This window comes from Strix uralensis, chromosome 3, assembly GCF_047716275.1.
Source record: "Strix uralensis isolate ZFMK-TIS-50842 chromosome 3, bStrUra1, whole genome shotgun sequence".
NCBI lineage: Eukaryota > Metazoa > Chordata > Aves > Strigiformes > Strigidae > Strix > Strix uralensis.
The window spans coordinates 34438115-34457349 of NC_133974.1; the positions used below are offsets into that span (position 1 = coordinate 34438115).

General features: G+C 35.5%; 1 protein-coding gene across 31 annotated transcripts in view; it reads left to right on the top strand.

Moving 5' to 3' along the window:
* The window catches only part of RIMS1 (regulating synaptic membrane exocytosis 1), a 353684-nt gene that overhangs the window by 245555 nt on the left and 88894 nt on the right, over positions 1–19235 (top strand). For 11 of the 31 annotated variants that reach the window (XM_074861849.1, XM_074861852.1, XM_074861867.1 and 8 more), the window contains 2 exons: positions 3805–3876; positions 9560–9672. The exons of 1 other annotated variant lie outside the window; for it this stretch is intronic. In XM_074861849.1, coding sequence (XP_074717950.1) covers positions 3805–3876; positions 9560–9672 — 185 coding nt within the window. Of the gene's footprint in view, positions 1–1403; positions 1482–3804; positions 3877–8052; positions 8236–9559; positions 9673–15214; positions 15245–19235 lie in introns of all 31 variants that reach the window. 19 more of the 31 variants (XM_074861857.1, XM_074861869.1, XM_074861873.1 and 16 more) reach the window with 6 other exon arrangements.

A 19235-nucleotide genomic window follows, 5' to 3' on the forward strand; every position in this document is an offset into this window, starting at 1 on the left:
AACACTGTGTGACTTGATCAGGGAGGCAGTTTTGCAAGACATGAATTGAAGTGCTAGGAATGAGTGTGAGAAGCTAACAAGCCTTCAGAGTTGTGACCTCCCAGCTCACATACTATGTAGATCCAGGCTTTCAGACATCTTCAGGAGAAATCAGGAAGTATTGAACATGACATTCTTGATGGCTTTAAGGCTACATAAATGAACAAACTCACTGCAAACCACTGAGGTCTCTTGTGCAAGCCAGTAATAAATAATTTAAAATGTTATACACTGAATTTTATAAAAATGTTATTTTATCACTTTAGAAATAGTAATTTTTAATTTTGATAGGAATATTGTAGTTTTGTTTACACTCAACAGTGATAAGTATTTTGAGACACATGGGTCTTTGGAACGTGACCTGTGAATAGCTTCTCTGTATATAAAGTAATATATAGTGCTTGTTTATATACATAACAAGGCCTTACTGTCACTGATTTCATGTGACAGTTGGTAGATCTATGACCTTAAAGAGAAATTTTAGCATTTCCTCACCCTAATGGAGGTATAGATGCAAATTTATTACATACCCTAGGTTATTAGTGGACAGCAAATTTTGCTGAGTTTTCTCATTAGAAGTAAAATTTGATATTTGAAGAAAATCTTACATTGATACACCTTATCAAGAAATTTTTTTTTTACCATATATTCCATAAAAAACTAATAATAAACCAACAAGCCAATAATATTTATGCCAAATTGAAAGCTGTGAACAAATTCTGAGGTTCTTACACAGCTTCAGCAGAAATGAAAGTAATATAGATATTAAGAAATATTGTGAACTTTATTGAATTTTTTTAAAAAGCTGAGTCAGTTATTCTGCTTTGGTATTGATTTGTTAATTATTTCTGTAGCAGACTGTTGGCAACAGAATATAAAGTTTTAATCAAAATATATGAAATTATGAAATCTAGTTGCATTTCAGGAGAATTTCACAGTACAATGACAAAATACACATTTTTAAAATTCCCAAGGGAAGATGTTCTGTATAGGTTTATATATTGTTCTGATGAACAATACTGTACATTAATTCTCAAGAAGGATAATGGCAGCTGTTAAGCCACAGTGTTGCCATTCAGCTTGTAGAGTATAAATGTTTTTAAAAATATTGTTGTGGCTTTCATTCTTTACTTTATTGCATTTTAGATTGTTAATATTATGTCTAAAAATTTTAACATTTCCTTAAAGTGTATGGATTAAATCAGAATGGAAAATGAGAAATACAGCCTTTCTCAGCAGACAGTGCCTTAATGCTTTTGGTTTATATATTTGACTGCATGTCTCCACCTTCACTGCATGTGACCATCTCTCTGTTTCTGCTCATTCTGTCCAAATTCACATCCATGTTTCCAAATTTTGTGAAGAACAAGGACGCTGGAGTCTTGCATTCCAAAACAGGACAGTGTAGACCACCTAAGTGCTAAACCTGGAGCAGCACAGAGGTATCCTTATTTACCTAAATCATAGTTCCAAGTAAATGAGGTACTGGTTATTCTTCATATGCTCTCCATAATACTTTCAAATATGTTTTTTTCTTTTTTTATGTATAAGTACATATATGCATGTTGTTCATAGATAATATTTAGTCCCCTATAAAGTACATTTAAGAGGTAAATTTGAGTATGACATGAGTGTTCTTATCCCCAGCACACTCTTCATACATTATATATGGGCATGAAAGGATGCCTACCTGTAAATATGTACCTGCCAGTGCCCACAGTGTGCTCAAGCTGAGCCAGAACTGCGAGTGCCGTAGTAGGCTGTTGAGCTATATGGAATTGTATACAGCATTATCTTAGCTAGAGGAAGAAAATAGAAAGGAAATTGTGAGTTTAAATGTATTTCTAATGTGTGCTGTTTGTAAGGACAGCATAGAGAGCAGAGAAATAAGTATATTCAGCTGTATATTACTTTGTTGCTTTTCACAGGAAAGCCTGTCCTACTCTTAGCTTTTCCATCCTGCAAAGAGTAGTCACTATGTGCTCTTTTTCTCCATTGCACATAATGTCACAGCCTAAGCAAGTGACATATACGGTAAGAGAAAAATAAGCCCCATAACCAACCAAACAGAAAATGAAGATAATGACATCATTCGAGTGATAATGCTGCTGCATTCGGTGGATCTAACCACAGCTTTAAATGCTTTGCTAACCTTAGGTTTTAAGTAAAGCTGCAGCATTTAATATGTGTTTCCCTGTGTATCCACCTTGTATTTGTCCTGGTAGAGAAAAAATTAAAAAGTAATGAGAATATGCAAAAAATAAATGTGGAGAAACAGTTTGAGGACAAAGGGGATTTTAATTTTTAATCCGAGATATTTTTTGGTAAGAGAATACATTCTTTTCAAACCCAGAATGCATCAGGTAATGACCTCTGCTCATGCAAAAAGCAGTTTGTATTTTGCTGCAGTATTTTCTTTGTTGTGGAGCATACTGCGTCACAATATAATGCTCATCAAATATTGCAGTGGGTACAAATCATGAAAATTCACGGTGATTATATTCGTTGTGTATAATTTGGTGTTCCAGATGTTTAGGTATCTTCCAGTTCAGACACTGGGTTGCTCTTTATAACCACAAAGGTTTAAAGGGGAAATAATTTTTTTTGAGTATTATTTTATCTATTTGTTTTGCCTACAGTAATTCTTTTATAGCTTAATATATGACATTGATTATATTGTTGCAAGCTCCTGTACATGTTTCTTGCACCAGTGTAAGGTGGAAGTTAGGATTTGTCAACATTTCTGGTCTATCAATGAATAATGATCACTCCCAGTTTTTGACCACTCCTGAAATACTGTATGTACTTTTTATTCTATATATATATATTAATTATATATATATATAAAAATTATTATCAGAGGTTTAAAATTGTAAATCCTAATTTGTAAATGATCACATTACTATGGATAGAAGAGAGAATTTTGGAACACACAAGACTTGCAGAGATTTTCATAGTACATTTATAGTCCTGGGTCATAATGGTGAAACATGCTTTACTTTCATTCTTACGTCTACTGACTCATATTACTGTTCATTGTTCTTATTTACTCTCAAGGTAAATGCTTAGATTGTCAGAGGTAGCTAGTGGCTCACTGTCCAAATGTCAGATGAATTCTGTAAAAGATTTATGTAGGAAAGGAGTGAAGGAATGAAATAAACTTCTAACTTACTTCTGTTGACTAGAAAAAAATAGAATTGTTTTAAACTGTTTCTAAAAAACTTCAACAAGTTTTAAAACAATGAGATTTTTGAAAAGACAAGTTTTTATTAATATAGTGGCAGCATTATTTAAATTTGATACGATACAGTATTTGTTTTGCTTTTGAAACTTAGATTTAAAAGCCATTTTTAAAGTTTACATTTGAATAGTATTTTCTGGTCCTTTCTGCAACATTTTTTCCTGCTGTCTACTCTGCATTTGTTATTCATGTTGTTAAGAGATGACTAGAAGGCCTATGAGGAGGCATTGTTTCGAATCAAATACAGACTGTGAAATGCGATCTAGCTGCAGGTTCAGACAGGATCAATGTTATCTCTCCTGTTTTGGTACCTCATAACTTTCACACCATCAGCCTCAAACAAACCTAACCAGTGCAATGTGTCTTAAACCTTGAGTTCACCAGCCTGTACATGACGATAGTTGTCACTTTTTCATCTGTCAACCATTTCAGTTATTACCTTTATAATACATTAATAAATAATCTTCATATTTCTGTATTCTTTTCTTCTTTGTTTATTTATTTTCTGACATGTCATTTCACAGGCAGTCCAGAAAAGTGGAAAGATATAGCAGCCAAAAACAAACTAGGAAAGGCTCCGCAACTGAAACAGAAAGGTAGGATTGCTGATCGATGAGTAAACATCTCTTATTATCAATCTGATTCCAGGTTTTGGAATATACCTCTAATACAACTTTTAAAGTAGAACATCTGTGACCATACCAAAAGCTACGTTATTGTAATTTACCATATTATTTACTTTTTATCTATATTATTAGCACTGCTTGTTGTGTTGCATACATATGGAATTTTTCTGGCATTTTCCATCATTGCAGATAAACTCAATGGTAAAGACTAGCAGTCCATCCGTTTTATGAGCCAAAATCTGAGACCCATTGCCACTATCTTGATCTCTATAAGATGAAATTTGGAAATGCGTAGCATATTTCATTAGTGTGGGACTAAAGCTTTTCTGTGCCTTACCACTGTTCTTTTTCCAACAAAACTCATCTATTTTACAGTTACTTTGAGGATGAAAAAAATATATTAACAGATTAATAATTCAAGATGTCTCTGTTCAAACTAATTTCACTTTATAGAATTGTCTACACATATTTTTATATTATAATCTATCATCACATAAAGTTAATATAAACACTGAGATTTTAACCATTGTATTAATTGAATTTTCCTGTACTTGTATTATCATTGTAACTTTTAGCTTTGATGCTACAGTAGTATAGGATTATGTATTCAAATTCTTAAGAAAGAGTGAAAAAAGTAAAGATATATACTAAATCATAAGTACATCTAGTTAAGTTTTAAACCCTGTGTATTGGTTGAAATAAAAGCAGCGAGGAGGGGTAAGAACCTGCCTTTGTCAGAAACAGATTTACGCTATTTTGATTAGCAGAGGAGAAATGTACATCTGTTTATATTGTGAGGGTTGAAAAACTTCCATGAACAACTCAGACACATTTTTATTTTTAATGAAAATGCACATTATGTAGCAAAACTTCAGAGCTTTTATTTTATTTTACTGGTTCAAGTCCCAGATTGTTGTTTCTGATCCAAAAGCAATGGTTACATTTTTCTTGGTTTTGATGGTTCTCTTGTCACAACAGTCCAGTTGCTTTTTCAATTTAGACCAGAGAAATTGCCTAAATGATGGCTGGAATCATTGCTGTGTTTAAACCAGGGACAGTTTTGCTATTGAGATCACTAAAGCCATTTTTGCCCCATTTTTTTCTAACTTCTGAAGAGTAAGGGGAGCCTCTGGGGCCGAGGTCCAAGAGGCTCAAAATTCTTGATAACCGTTCAGCGATGAACCCAGTGCAACAAGACCACAGGGAAACATGAATTATGTTTCTTCTTTTTGTATCTCCATGACACATGGTGTAGGTTTCTCTTTCCACAAAATGATTCACTGCTATTAGATGTGAGACAGAAATGTCTAAATAGGTCTGAGTGCTGTAGTTTAGTATTTCATCATAGGTATAATGTTGCACTAATACCAGAAAGTTTTGATAATAGGACATACAATTATTTTTTTTGTCAAATGGCAAATATAATTCAAGACTACTTCTTCCTCAGATATCCATTTCTGGTTTAGATCTGGTCTTTATTTTGCAGTTTGCAGGTTTTGTCTACTACTAACTAAGCAGATTACTGGAATAAGATATCAGCATGCTGTCAGCTTCCCTATAAAGCCTTTCAACATGCTATGTAAGATTGAGTTCTGTATTACTGTGATAGCTTAGGAAATGTACATAAAAGGGAAAAAGCAAACCTTTTCAGGATAGTTTACAGAGCCTAAGAGTTCTCTTAATTCAATGAGATAAGCCTCGAAGATGGGATTGAGTAAACTCTTCTGAAGGAGTAAAACTGATTACATGAAAATAAAACATTTTCTGTGCTTGTATGAATGAGCAAAACTGTGGTAAAAGTTGGTTCATCCCAGTCTTAAAATATTTTCTTGCAGCCCTAACTGATCACCCCAGAAATGCCAGAGTTGAGGTTACCTGTCATATATGTTATGATACATATGGTCTTTAACTGTACTTGCTATATTTTACATAGGACCCTGTGCCAGGGGTGCACTGGATTGGCAATGCTCTCTTATTTTTCATTTTTCTTTATAGTTCTGTAAGTGGCAGCATATTTTACTTAGCACGTGCCATTGAGGCATCAGTCTGGGGAGAAAGGAATTTGAGTTTTCTTGTGTGCAGGCAGAGTTGGAACCTGTAGGATTCCCTGTAGACCATTGCCAATTGAATTAATAGGTTTGCTGCTTGCAGCGTTAATTTCCTCTGTGAGGAACCAGTAGATGAGATACACACATATGTGCTCGTTGCAGTCTCATTGCTCACCAGGTATCATTTCTCTCCCAAATTCCTCTCCTCTCCATAGTTCTTATCTCACTTCTGTCTCGTTTCCTCAGTCATACACTAGCTTTTGTCTCCCATGCTTGTTCCTTTTTGTCTCATTCTCCTGATCAGCAATTTGCAGACTTCTTCCTTTCAGCAAGTGATCTTTCTCCTAGGCCAACAGGTCTTTAACTGCATTTTAGTTTTTCTCCAGTTCCCTTTTAGCTCTATTTTCATTTGCACCCCAAGTAGCATATTTGTCTCAATGTAATACCCCAGATAATGCAAGTCTTAAGCCTGATTTGTCTTCATTTTAGTTAAGCAGATCCTCTATCTTTCTCTCATGGAAGGGAACAGTTCTGTAAAAAGGTTATTACTGAAAGAGCAGGAGGTAAGTTTCTGAATCTCAGGTAAAGTGTCTGTTCTGTAATGGCAGGACAGACTCTCCTAGTGCTTCACTGGGCTCTCAAGGTAAATTCCAGGATATTTAGCCTCTAAAATGAGGAAAATCAGAACTGCAAACATGAGGAGTTTATTTAATTGGAGCATTCATTCATAGTATAAGCAAGCAAGCACTTTCTGGCAGAGTGGGATCCATATTTACCTTATGGGTTATGATGTTTTAAACATCTGATAAAACAGATGCTTAAAAGCTGGTTACATGCAATAGTTGACATGAATTACTTTTATAGACAGCATGGAGAAGCAGGCATTTTCAGAACTCAGCTCATCTTCATTATTGTAAGCATCTTTTAGAATCAGGGGAATCAGTCTCTGCAAGAATGTTACGGTTATCACCAGGGCAAGCCAGGAGTTAAGCTAAAGAAGAGTTAGGGTTTGAGAGAGAATATAGCAAGGGCAACAGAATCCTGGGTTTGTTGCATTGTGGCTGGACTTCCACTAAACTATTACTGATGAAATGGCTTTGAAACAAAACCTGTTTGTTATCCTGGGTAGGCATCTGCATGTTATCTCATACATACTTTTTTTTAGGATGACTTTACAGTGTATGATAGTCATATAGACAGTCCCTTGGTTATTTTGACTGTATCTTGTGGGAAAGTTGTGCTGGGTGTGTGAAGGAAGACTTCATAAGTCTGAAGAAATAAAAAAAACCCAACAAACACAATGAAAGGATGTCACAGGAAATTGAAATCTCTGAGATAACAGCAGATACAGTAGTACCATTTACAAAACGCTGCACTGTTGGGAAACCAAGGAAGAGTAAAAAGGCACACTTAGAATACTTTGACACTCTCCAAACTTGAAATGTTTCAGGTTATCTTACACTTGCAGTGTATGCAATTATTAAACTACTAATAATTATGCTTTATTATACTAACATGTTTGATCATTTTACTGCATATTTTAATTGTATTTTCATTAGAGTTCCTTCAGAACTGTATTTCTGGTATTACAGCTGAAAGATACTTAAAGAGAGTCCTTATTTCAAACTCCTAAGGAAACTAAGAATTATGTATGTACTTACATGTTGTCCTTTTTTAGGACACTAATTGAAATCCAGTTAATATTTTTAATAAAGATAAAAGGTATGTTTTAGAAACAGAAATGCTTTGTGGTAAAATTAGGTATTCATAGCCTAGCCTGTGCTAGTACTTATGTCATATGTGTTGTTAGCTTGTGTTTGCTGTGTTTAAGCTGCAGCTAGCGTTTTTGGCCAACTGTCCTCTCTATGCAGTGCAGTTCAACAGTTCCACAATTAGGGTCATGTGTATCTGCAGTGGTGAGTGTTCTGCAGTTTGTCATTTTGAAAATGGATTTGCATTCAGAATTAATAACTCTGATCTGAAATGTCAGCCCTGGTCCTGCAGCCACGATTTGTAATGTTCTTTGATGGAGGGGGGCATGGGAAGGTGTGCCTGGAGCTAACAACTGAACAGTTTCTTTTTGGCCCTGATGTTTTAGGGGTCTGCTACCATGTCTTTCTAGAAGGGGACTTCCAACCCCACGAACAACTGAACAGCCAGTCATTAGGGGAAAACATCACGCTCGCTCAAGGTCGAGTGAGCACTCTAGTATCAGACCCTTATGCTCTGTACATCACCTAGCGCCCGGAGGGTCGGCGCCACCTTCTCCACTTCTGACAAGGTTGCTACTATGTGTACAGCACAGCTTTCATGTTCTGCCTCCCAGGTGTCAGTGTGGTGTTGTACTTTCCTGAGCATACATGGTGCGTTCACTCATTCTGGCACTGTAGATTATCCTCTCTTCATGGTATTTACACTTCTTCCATATCCTTTATGCCACCTATCTTCACCATCCAGATGGTACTTCTTGCTGTTGAACTTAAATAGTTATGCAATGTAAGAGTAAAAAATTAGCTGTGTTTTGTCCTTCCATTGTTGTGTTTTGTTCTGTATCCATATGAAAATTATTAAAGTATTTTTCTTAAACACTGCGCAGGAAATCATGTGCTGTTCACACAGCTAACTCTGATCTTACAGGCTAAGAGAAAGTCAGTTGATCTATGTAGTGTGAAAGCCAACAGTATTTTGAACTTGCACAAATGTGCTACTTAAAATTGCAAATTATCTACTTGCAACCTTAGTGTAGTAGATAAACAGTGCTTATCCACTCTAGTGGGTGTGGTATTACTGTAACTGGCAAAGGCATTTAGTAGTAAGCTCTCCCTCTCAGTGGTCTGCTTCTTCTCCTCTTTGTTTTACTTTCTTGAACTTTTTCCCTAGTTATTAGAGGTGGCCCTACTTACTTTAAATGCCAATTTACCAGCGTTCCAAAGGTGTTTGATGTGTTACACTCAGATGCTGCTTTATATATGAGAGATCAAGTAGCTAAGGTGCTCTGAAATAGTGCTAGCTAGAATTCAGCCAAAGGGATTTAGGATATTTACTTAGGTAGAACTATTAAAAATCTTGTATGTTCTTAGCACACACTCACACACAGCACCCCTCCAATACCAAGTTAAAGGTCTTATTCCTTCTCTGAGTTCAGGGAAAAACAACACATTATCCCATGGGAATAGATACCATTTCTCTGTGGCCTTGTGCAATTATTGCATCAGTACAAAGTGAATACAAAAGTTAATAAAATATAGAGGTAGCATTTTGTATTGCCCTTGTACCAGTGCAGGAGAACATATATAAATCGTGAGTCATAATCATGAGTGGTTCTTAGAAAACTGCTTTTCGTTCAGTGGTTTTTGACTAATACTTTACAAAAAAACCCCAACAAAACAAAGGAAAACATTTGCCCTAGTTGAAGGTAGTTAGAGAAATCAATTGAGGCCTTGTAAGTTAACTAGGTATCTAGACCTGAGTATGCGCATATGGCACACACCAAATGCAAGCTTCTTCAAACCCATCTTCAATATATGCAACTTAATATTTGTTTAAAATTCAGAATATAAACGTTCTCTTCATTTGGGTTATTTTACTCTTAATTTCATTTGCAGAATACATCAACAAGGAAGTCCGACACAGTCTCCTCCTGCAGACACATCCTTCAGCAGTCGCAGGGGAAGACAGCTACCACAAGTTCCAGTAAGAAGTGGCAGTATAGAGCAAGGTATCAAATAATGAGCTTATGATAGCTCAAACTCTTTGATTTTTTACCTTTCTTTACTTAAAGTCTACTTTCATAATATGTGTTCAATGCTATAATTCTACCAATAAAGCAATAGAAGAGAATGAAAGCATATCTGTAGTCTGGGAAATCCTGTAGAGTATGACTGATGGACTATTACGCGTGGTTTAATTGCCTTAATATTCTAGTACCCTTTTATGTTTGTCTACTTTAAAATTTCTATTAGAATTGTGGTAGTTTCCTACACATATCTAGTTTGTATTCAGCTAAAGAATTCAGGGGCAAAGATTTTGACAATATTTTGACAGTCTTACTAATTTCTTATTTTGTGGTGTATATTAATTGTGCACTATTAACATAGATTAATAATATCACAAATCTGGTTTTCTTCTGGAGTTCATAGTTCAGTGAGTAAAGAATGAAAATAATCGCCATGGGAAATGTGAAAGCATAGGTCATCAGCTCTTTCTTTCTTAAGAATAAACTGATCAGGCAAAGAGTGCTGCTCTTTTCTGAAAAAGACAATATAGACCTAATGGTTGTGGAAGATGTTTTTTACATACAAATATCAAATAAGTATGAATATTGCTGTTTCCTTTTCTAGCAACGTACTGCACACAGAGTGTACACTATTATGGTAAAATGAAATAGCATAATGGATAATATTTGCACATTCAGGTTTTCTTCCGTGTTTAAAAAGCCTATTTTCTCATTGACTACATGCAACAACTGAGATTCCTATGTACCGCAAAGTTTTCTTCTACATGGAAATTAAAGAAATGCTTCTAAGATGAAATGTTGTGGTGCTTTATAGAACAGTTGGCAAACCACTCTCTTGAATAGATAACGTTGCTGACCATAACTTTCTTATCATGATAGATTACTATAGGGGTTTTTTGTATGATGGTTTACATTAACATGCAATCAGCTTACATTAATTTTATGGCTTTGAGCTGTGATGGCATACTACACTGTCAATTAACACATATAAAAATGTATTCTTGTTTTATACGTGTGTTTATTCTGAATGATTAATATACTAATTGAAGTGGGTTTTATTAATTTTAAACTTAAATTCGAGTCCTCGTTTTGTTTTGTAGTGAATCTAGGACTGTCTGGATTATAAACTAGTTACAAACTACATTTAGAGCTTCTATTTCTGCATATTAGTAAATTGAGAGCTTTTTAGGGAAATGTAATAAGTAATTAATGAATTTCAAATTTCTTTCATGTTTCTTCTGTAATTCAGAACTTGGTACAATATATAATGATGAATCAGCTTTTAATTTAAAGTTGTCTTTCCTTTGGATATTTATCTATCATCTTTCTGCTGTTCTTGATAACTGGTGTGTTGAGAATAAAATACTAGTTTATATTTTGTTAAAGACATTGGAAATGAATGTAGAACTTATCATGAAAATGATTAGCTGGGATGTATACAGAAGAGGAAAGAAAAAATGAAAGTTGAGCAGAAAGCTAAAGCTACTCTAGGTTTAGGAAGTTAATATCATGAACACCTGTAAATTAATACTGTTTCACTGAACTCTTAGTTACACTTGTGGTTGATATGCTTGCGTCTTATGTGTAAAATGTACAAGTAGGATGCGACATACTGTTTACTTTGTTGTTATATATCATACTGCCTGTGTCAATATGGCTGTATTACGGCATATGGAGTTGAAGGCTAAAGATTTTCTTCTCTACATAGTACTTTTGTTTTGTTGAAGTGACTGGCTTTCCTTTTGAAGGGGAGGTTTTCTGATTTTACCCACGTTTAATACTTTGTTCAAGATATTTGCAGAGAAGTGCTAAATTGAGTAGATTTTATAAAATATTTTTAAATGGTTTTGTCAGTATCTTCTGAAATAAATATGATAGAATATATAAACTTTATACTAATGTAAGAAATTAAATTCAGTGAGGCTATTTGCTCTGATTTGCAGTATCAAATTTTAATACCAGTTTCACCTCTTTAATTCCTGTCAAATGAGTATCAGGGTCAAATGGAGTGACCAGAAGTGATCTAACTCTAAGGTAGGATTGAATCCAAAGCATATTGAGGTGTGTGAAAGATTTCCATTAACTGTACTTGGAACTGAATTGTGTCCTTAGTGATTTAAATTCAGTCACCGTGGATATAGATGATGTCAAAATCTAGTGCAATATACAAATGTTATAGGGAGCATTTCAAAATGCATTTTCTTCAATTATAAATAAAGCTACTTTTTGGTGGTCAGAATTGACATCCTGTGTTTCAAGCAAATCCTGTATGATACACCATAAGGTATCATTTTTATAGTAAAGTCCTTCTTTACGCTCAATACAAATTCTGTTGTGTCAGCTAAATACATACATCTATGAATCTGTGTATGTTTTACAAATCACAGTGATTGCTGTAAAACAACTGAATGTCTGTATATTTAGAGTGGGCATTTTGTTTGCTCTTTGCATATTCAGGAGACATAGAAGAATCCAGTAAAGTAATTTTATTACTCTTTAAAGCTCTCATTATGGAAAAAATGAGTGTTAATGAAGGAGCAAGAGACTGGTAGTGGTTTTCATCTTGAGAAACAGTGATGTTTTAACTCTTAATCTCTAATCTTTAGCTCTGAGTTGTAAATGATCATATCCGTGCTAATAAGACTTCTCCTAGGACTGATGTTGCATCTTGAACATTTTGTCATTGTCAAGTTTAGAAATAAAAATCCAGTTGTTTCCCTATCTCTGCCAGATGATGTTGTCTTGGTTACTGCTGTGGTGGGCAGTTTGAGAATCATAAAAAGTCAGCCTGTGAGAAAATAAGGTAGCTTTAAAAGGTCCTTATTAGTAGACACACTTTATTAAAAGAAAATCTCTTAGAAGTAATTCTTACAAAGGCCAAAGTAGTGGTCCCTATTCCATTACAGAATTGGGGTTGGTACTACTGATCAGGAAGAGAGGAAAAAAATCTTAAAAGTAGAGGGAAAAGTCCCATTTAAGGACTAAAACCTCCAACCAGCATAATTATGCACACTAGTAAATTAAAAAAAAAGGCTTCTTGGTGATTATGTTCTAAAGGGGATAGCAGCTTTGCCTAGTTTTGGCGTCGGGGAGGGAGGTAGTTATTTTCACTTGGAACAGTTCTAACTAAACATTTTTAGCAACTCCAGTACACACTGACATTTTAAAGTGGTTACAGTTAAGATTGTAGGCTTCTGTAATTTTTAGACAATGTGATCTTTACTGTAATCCCAGTGATATTCAGGGAAGACATGGCTGTATTTCTTTCCTTTGCAACCCTGTCAGCAGTATTTCCTAGAGTGCAAGACACACTGGAATGTTATTGCACTTAAAGGTCTTGAGATGCTTCAATATTGAAAGTTAGCCTGGTATAAGTGTGTGTGTGTGTGTGTTTTCAAAAAGTCATGATTTGGTAGTCATTACCCTAACTTACACTACTTAAGCGATTTTTATTTCTTTGTTTTAACTGATAATTTTATAAAAGGACCTAATAATATGAAGATGTTTTGGCTCAGTGACTAAAGCAGTGAAATTCTAAGCCATGGTAAGGACAACAGTGTGCTCTCAGTATGTCATCCTGTGCCGAGCTGTAAGAGATTTACATTGGTGCTTTTTTTATTTGCATCACGTTTGAGTGGAACTGTGCAAATCATTAAGAGAGGCTGGGATTTTGCATTGACTTTGTTTTTCAGCTGTTTCTATAACAACTTTTTATGTAGTTGCATGGTTTTTAAATTATATCTTTGTATAAAGTATATTTCTGTGATCTTTACTGAGTCCGTCCTCTATCATTGCAGCTATCAAACATCACAGGAATTCTTGCTTCAATAGTATTTGAGGGTGGATCTCTACACTCTTGTATAATGGTTAATCATTGTATTGATCAAGGAAATGAATACAGCCTGAAGATCTGTAGCATTTTTCTACACTCCTTTGTAGCTGCAGGAGATAATATTAGGGATAATACTATGAAATCTAGCAAGTAAATAAGAAAAAACATATTATGTAAAATTGAAATTTATGAACCAGCAAGATGAATGTGCAATGGTGGTTTGTAGTATAGAAACGATCTTTAAGAGCTAATTCATGCAAAACAGGTCTTTCTCCCTGTATCTGCTTCTATTTGGCTCTTCACAGCATGATTTCTTTCTCATAGCTTCAACAATGTGGTTTCATGTTTCAGACGTCCTATAATGAGAGTAAGGTTTGTGATAATCAGCAGTATATTTACATGTAAAGAACACCTGTAAATGTAACTGAACTAGTGTGGTTGTGTGAGTTTCCAGTGGCATCTGTTTACTGCAGGAGGCTTTGTGCAGTGACCTTTAGAAAAGCAAAAGTGTGACCAGCATTAAGTATTGCTGTACATTATCTCATGTTAGAAAAAGCTGCATAAGTTTCGTACAGTCTGTGTGCAGGGTGAAGTGTATGCGTGCATGTGTGTGTGCTGGCTGTTTCATGAGGGAAAGTTACGTTGAAGACTCTACTGGTACTGAATGGGGATTATTTATATAAAGTTAATGTGTGTAATACATGTACAAGTCTTTAATGGTAGTCACATCATAGAGGAATGAAGTGTTTTGATGTCCAGTGTTTCCTTTTAACAAATAAGAATCAGAATTTTGTGCATAAAATCAGTCTTTTGTCAAAGAATACACTTGAGTTGCAAATATCTTTTTATATTTAACCAACTTAAGATCCTAAAAGAAATTAATAGCTAGTGAAAACAGTTCTGTGTATATGTACCTGATCACTGAAATGTCATTGCAGTGAGAATATGGCTTGAGTGATTGTAAAAGATCAAACCCTTTCAGTTAAAACCTTTTTTCAGATCCATCAGTGTAAAACTTGAGTGGCAGAAGAAAAAGAATAAATAATTTCAATTTTAGATTTTAGTCTTTTAGAGTTGTTTGTTTTGTCTTCATATTTCTGGTTTTATTTTAAAATTATTAGGTGGCACTGCATATTTTGAGGCAGCTTGTGGAATCTTTACTCACGCTGGAGAGTATTTTTTCTCAGCATTGCTAACTCTTGCAAATGAGTTCAAGCCCCATGATCTTTTATGTTTTCCTTAAAGACCAATTTTCAATAGTCCAGTGGTTATTGAGTATTATAGATTTCAGTTAATAGAAAACATATTTGTAACACTAATTATTGTGGAAAAGGCTTCATAAACTAAAACAGGGCTACGTGGTTCAGGAGTGAGAGTGATACTTAAAGCAATTTTAAGATTTTGATGTCATTCATAAATTTGGTTATGACAATACTGCTCGAGCGGAATACTTAACGAGTCCACAATCTGGTTCTCAGTAACTTCATTGTTCCTGTTAATTTTAAAGAAAAAGTCATAGGCTTTATTATTTGTCATGGTTTATCATTTTAATTTTTGACATTACTTTTACATATGCTGGAGTACTGCCTACTGTACATGCCATTGTCACATGTAACACATTTCTTTATCTAACTTCAAATTTGCTGATTTCTTTTTCTGTTTCCATCATTCCGTGCATTTAATTCATTGAAGAGCAAGAGACTTTTAACTCTTCCACAAAAGGTAAATATTTACATAATTTTTTATAAATGTTTGGCAACTGTTTATACTGGCTTTTTCCTTCAGTATATTCCATGTCAGTATATAGTATTTAGTTAACAAGAAAGAAGGTTGTTTCTCAAATATATATATGCTGTCTATCTGATGCCCCTCTTCAGAATCTGAATATGGTTTCTCTTGTGATTTCTAATTTTCCTATTGAAATGCAATATACTGGATTTAACAGGAGTAGTCATGGTATTTCACATGGCTCAGAAGCTGCTCACTTGAGTTAAAGTTCACTGAAAGACTAAGATTTTACCTAAGCTCTTGAGCTCCGCACAGCACCTGTTTATAATGATGAAGTCATGGCTCTTGACATCTGTGAAGGATGTTCATAGGTCTGGGCTTAGGAATAGTTGCAGGTCATGATGGCCAGAAACTGTCCTTCGTATGCAGAGAGATTCTGAAGAATGAGCTGTGTTTTATTTGCATGACAAGCCCATGACACTCAGAAAGATAGTCATGTTATAGGGCAGATTTCTAGGGGCAAACATACCATGCTTACCTCCTATGAATTCTCCATGTCAGTGCTGATACCAGTGAGTCAGTGAGCTCAAACAACAGGTATCTAAGGCTGTCCGACAAAGTGAAAAGTGTAATCTGTCATGTCCCTACTGAGGCAGCGTTGCAGAGAAGTCCTATTTTTTTTTCTTTTTGCTGAAAGTAGAAGTTATCTCAAAATCAGAATGAAGGTTGGAGAGAAAAAATTTAAAAAATTAATCCCTTTTAATGTTAACAGCAAAATACTATGCTGTGTAAGCATTAATAGCACAAATTAACCTTTTCTGACCTTTAGTCCTGAGTCCTGCAGATCTTGGGAAATTCTGATCTGAGTACAGGCTTTGATGGGTCAAAGCCAAACTGCGAATTGAACTTGAATCGGAGTATCTCCTACAACTTTCTTACTTTCTGAAAGGATGAATCCCACTGACACATTCATACTTGCTTAAGTAAAAATACAGCAGCTGTTCCACTAGCTACAAATTCCAACACCCACTCCAGTACTCGGGAGTATGCTTTCATGATAATGTTAAAAAAAAATGAAAAAGAAATTATATTTAATTTAGGTATTAGCAATTACAGGTTATTTGGCAGTGTTAAGAATGTGCTATGAAATGTCTTAAGCAAGTGCTAAGAATCATTGATTTTACAGATTATTTCTGTCATTTTTGCTTTCTTCAGTATTGATATTTCTCTCAAAAAGAACAATACGACTCAATCATGCCAGTTTGTTGTTTATGCCTCTTTCAAGTTCACAAACCTACCCCTGTGATTTGGACTGCAGTGGATATTTCTTTGTTTAAAACAGTTGACTTTATGCAGACAAACTAGATCATGACTGTAACAGGTTTGTAGAAGAGCTTGTTTCCACAAGATTTGGATGGATCTGGCCCAAGATTTGGGAGTGTGTAGAAGGTGGTGGGGTCTTTACATGCACAGATTCCTCTGGCTCAAGGGAGCTGAATGCAGATGCAACCCAGAGGCAGAAAGAGCTGGGCAAAAGAAGAGGAGCAGGAAGAAGTGGAGTGCTGGCGGTTCTGAGGGTACCATGAATAACTTAATTAAGTTGAGCTGACTAACACTAGTAGCCCACTGTCATTTGTGACTTTCCCCTGAGCAGAATAAGGTATAAAAAGAATACACAGTAGGTGAATGAGAGATGGGGATGGGGGATGTTAAAGGATATTATGTGGCAAGAGACATAGGTATGAAGGAAAGCATGTACTACAGATGTGAACAACACTGGCCAGATAAATCTGCAACAAAAAACCCAAGCATCTGTTCCGCTAAATCAGTGGTAAGAGTTGTGGTAAAGTCTTAAGCAGATTAGGAAAATGCTGACTTGGATTGCTGCCAAAACTAGTGGTTTACTTTTTTCAAATTTTAAGAATTATATGTTTGTTTTCTTTTAAATAGAAGCTTCTATTTGGATCGTTCTTGAAACTTTGAGGAAGAGCTGAGCATTTTATCAGCCAGTTCAGAGTTTTATATTGGCTTGTCTTCCTTCTGGAGTGAGTTGTTAAACTCAAGATGGCCACTGTGCCTCTGTGTGTACTGGGATATCCAAGGTCATTTCCCAGATTGGCAGTGTGAGTATGTGCTTTAGTCACGCCTCCATTCTGATTTGGGAGGAGGTCCAGAGTGGTGTCAGCTCCCACAGAAAGGAAACCCATGCACACAAGCTTAAAGGAACCACAGCACATTTTAGTCAGATGCAGGGACCAGGGTTGCAGAGCAGGCTTCAGAGGCCGTCTCCCTCACTATCTGTATGTTGCCGATAAGTACTTTTTGAACTCATATATGCAGAAAGTGGTAACAAGTTCTTTATCTTAGCAACAACTGGATTTTTCAGTGTTACTAACCTTATATTTCAAAACATTAATCTCCTCATGATTTCAAAATTTTGTGTGTTCTCTAAATTTCATGGTAGAGTTTGCTGTGGATTTTTAAAGTCATGAAACCTACCACAGGGATACTTTGTGTGTGCATATTGCAAAACTCATCCTGAAGGCTGCACAGAAATAACCCGGAGACTCTCTGTATTATTTCTGAAACACTTCATCCTGGTCCAACACCAGTGTGAGTTCTCCCTGCTGTGCCACACAGTCAGCTCTCCAGTGAATGCTCCCCTCCCTCTTTGCTTCCCTTTCCCACACTACTAGGTGATTATCTCATCCAGATCTCACTGCTAATTTATTTCCCTGCCTTTGTTCTGGACATTGGTTCTGCCTAATTTCTTCTTCATCTTCCACTTCTCACTTCTTCAAACCAGATACTGTTTTTTTCCCACCGATTCCCATCCACATTGCATCTAAGTAGCATGGACAGATGAAGCTCCTGGCTTTTGCTGTGTAGAAAGGCTAAGTGTACATGCCTCTAGACTGCATTATAGCTGTAGCTGTTTGTCATTGTTCAACCTTTCTTCTTAGTATGAAGAGTGAGAGTGAAGAATAGGTCAGATCTCTGTTGGCTTCTAGGATAAGTGCAGTTCCTTGTTGCCCTGCCAGAACCTGCTATTTGTGTCCCAGAAACACTGTTCCTATAAAGTAGTTTTTATGAGAAAAAATTTTCACCTCAGCTTACTTTTCAGTATCTTCCTTGTGTAAGCAAATCTTTCTGTCATTTTTAGACTTCTAGACTTTTTCCCTTAAAGTTTGCATCATAAAGGATGTCTGATATCTGCTGGTAAGGGTTACTGGTATCTGAAATCTTGATGCCAATTTCTTCTTGTTACGTAGCTTACTCCAACATTTCATAGTGCAGGTAAAACTTGGAGGATTTCCAAATTTTATTGTTTGCCTACACCTCCTTTCTGTCTTGAGCATCTTCAGCACAAACTAGAAGTGCCTCAAGAGCAAATTCTGTGTTTGTTCCAGATGTCACCATTAAAGAAAATGGTATAGCCAGTGCTAAGACATCCATAGGTTTTCTGTGGTCTAGGAAAAAACAATATGGTTCTCAGTTTTAATCACAGACCAGGTAATGTCACCAGTCATTCTGGCATTAAGCCCATACTTGGGTTTGAGCAAGTATGTCCTTTTAGAAAGGTACTTTCACTTAATGACTGAAAGTGATGGAAAATTGTTCCTGTGCCACCTGACTTTTTAAACATATGTCTTACTACTTATCTGACTTTATCTAGTTTCATAGCTACTGGTGTTACTCTGCCTGTATCTGCTAAATTGAAGAGCCTTCTGTTGTTAGAAGTCTTCCCACATGTAAATAATTATGGACCCCAATGAAGCCACATATCTCCTTTCTTTTTAATAATTTCCTGAATCTGTTATTGCAAGGTCATGTCCTGGACTTTGTATAACTCTCATTACCTCTCTCTCCATCTTTTTCACCAACAGTATGCTTGGAATGATAGTCTTCCTAAAATGTCAGAATCCATTGACTTTAGATAAATTGAGTATCTTCCAGTTTCCATGTTTATTTTTGATGTCCTAAA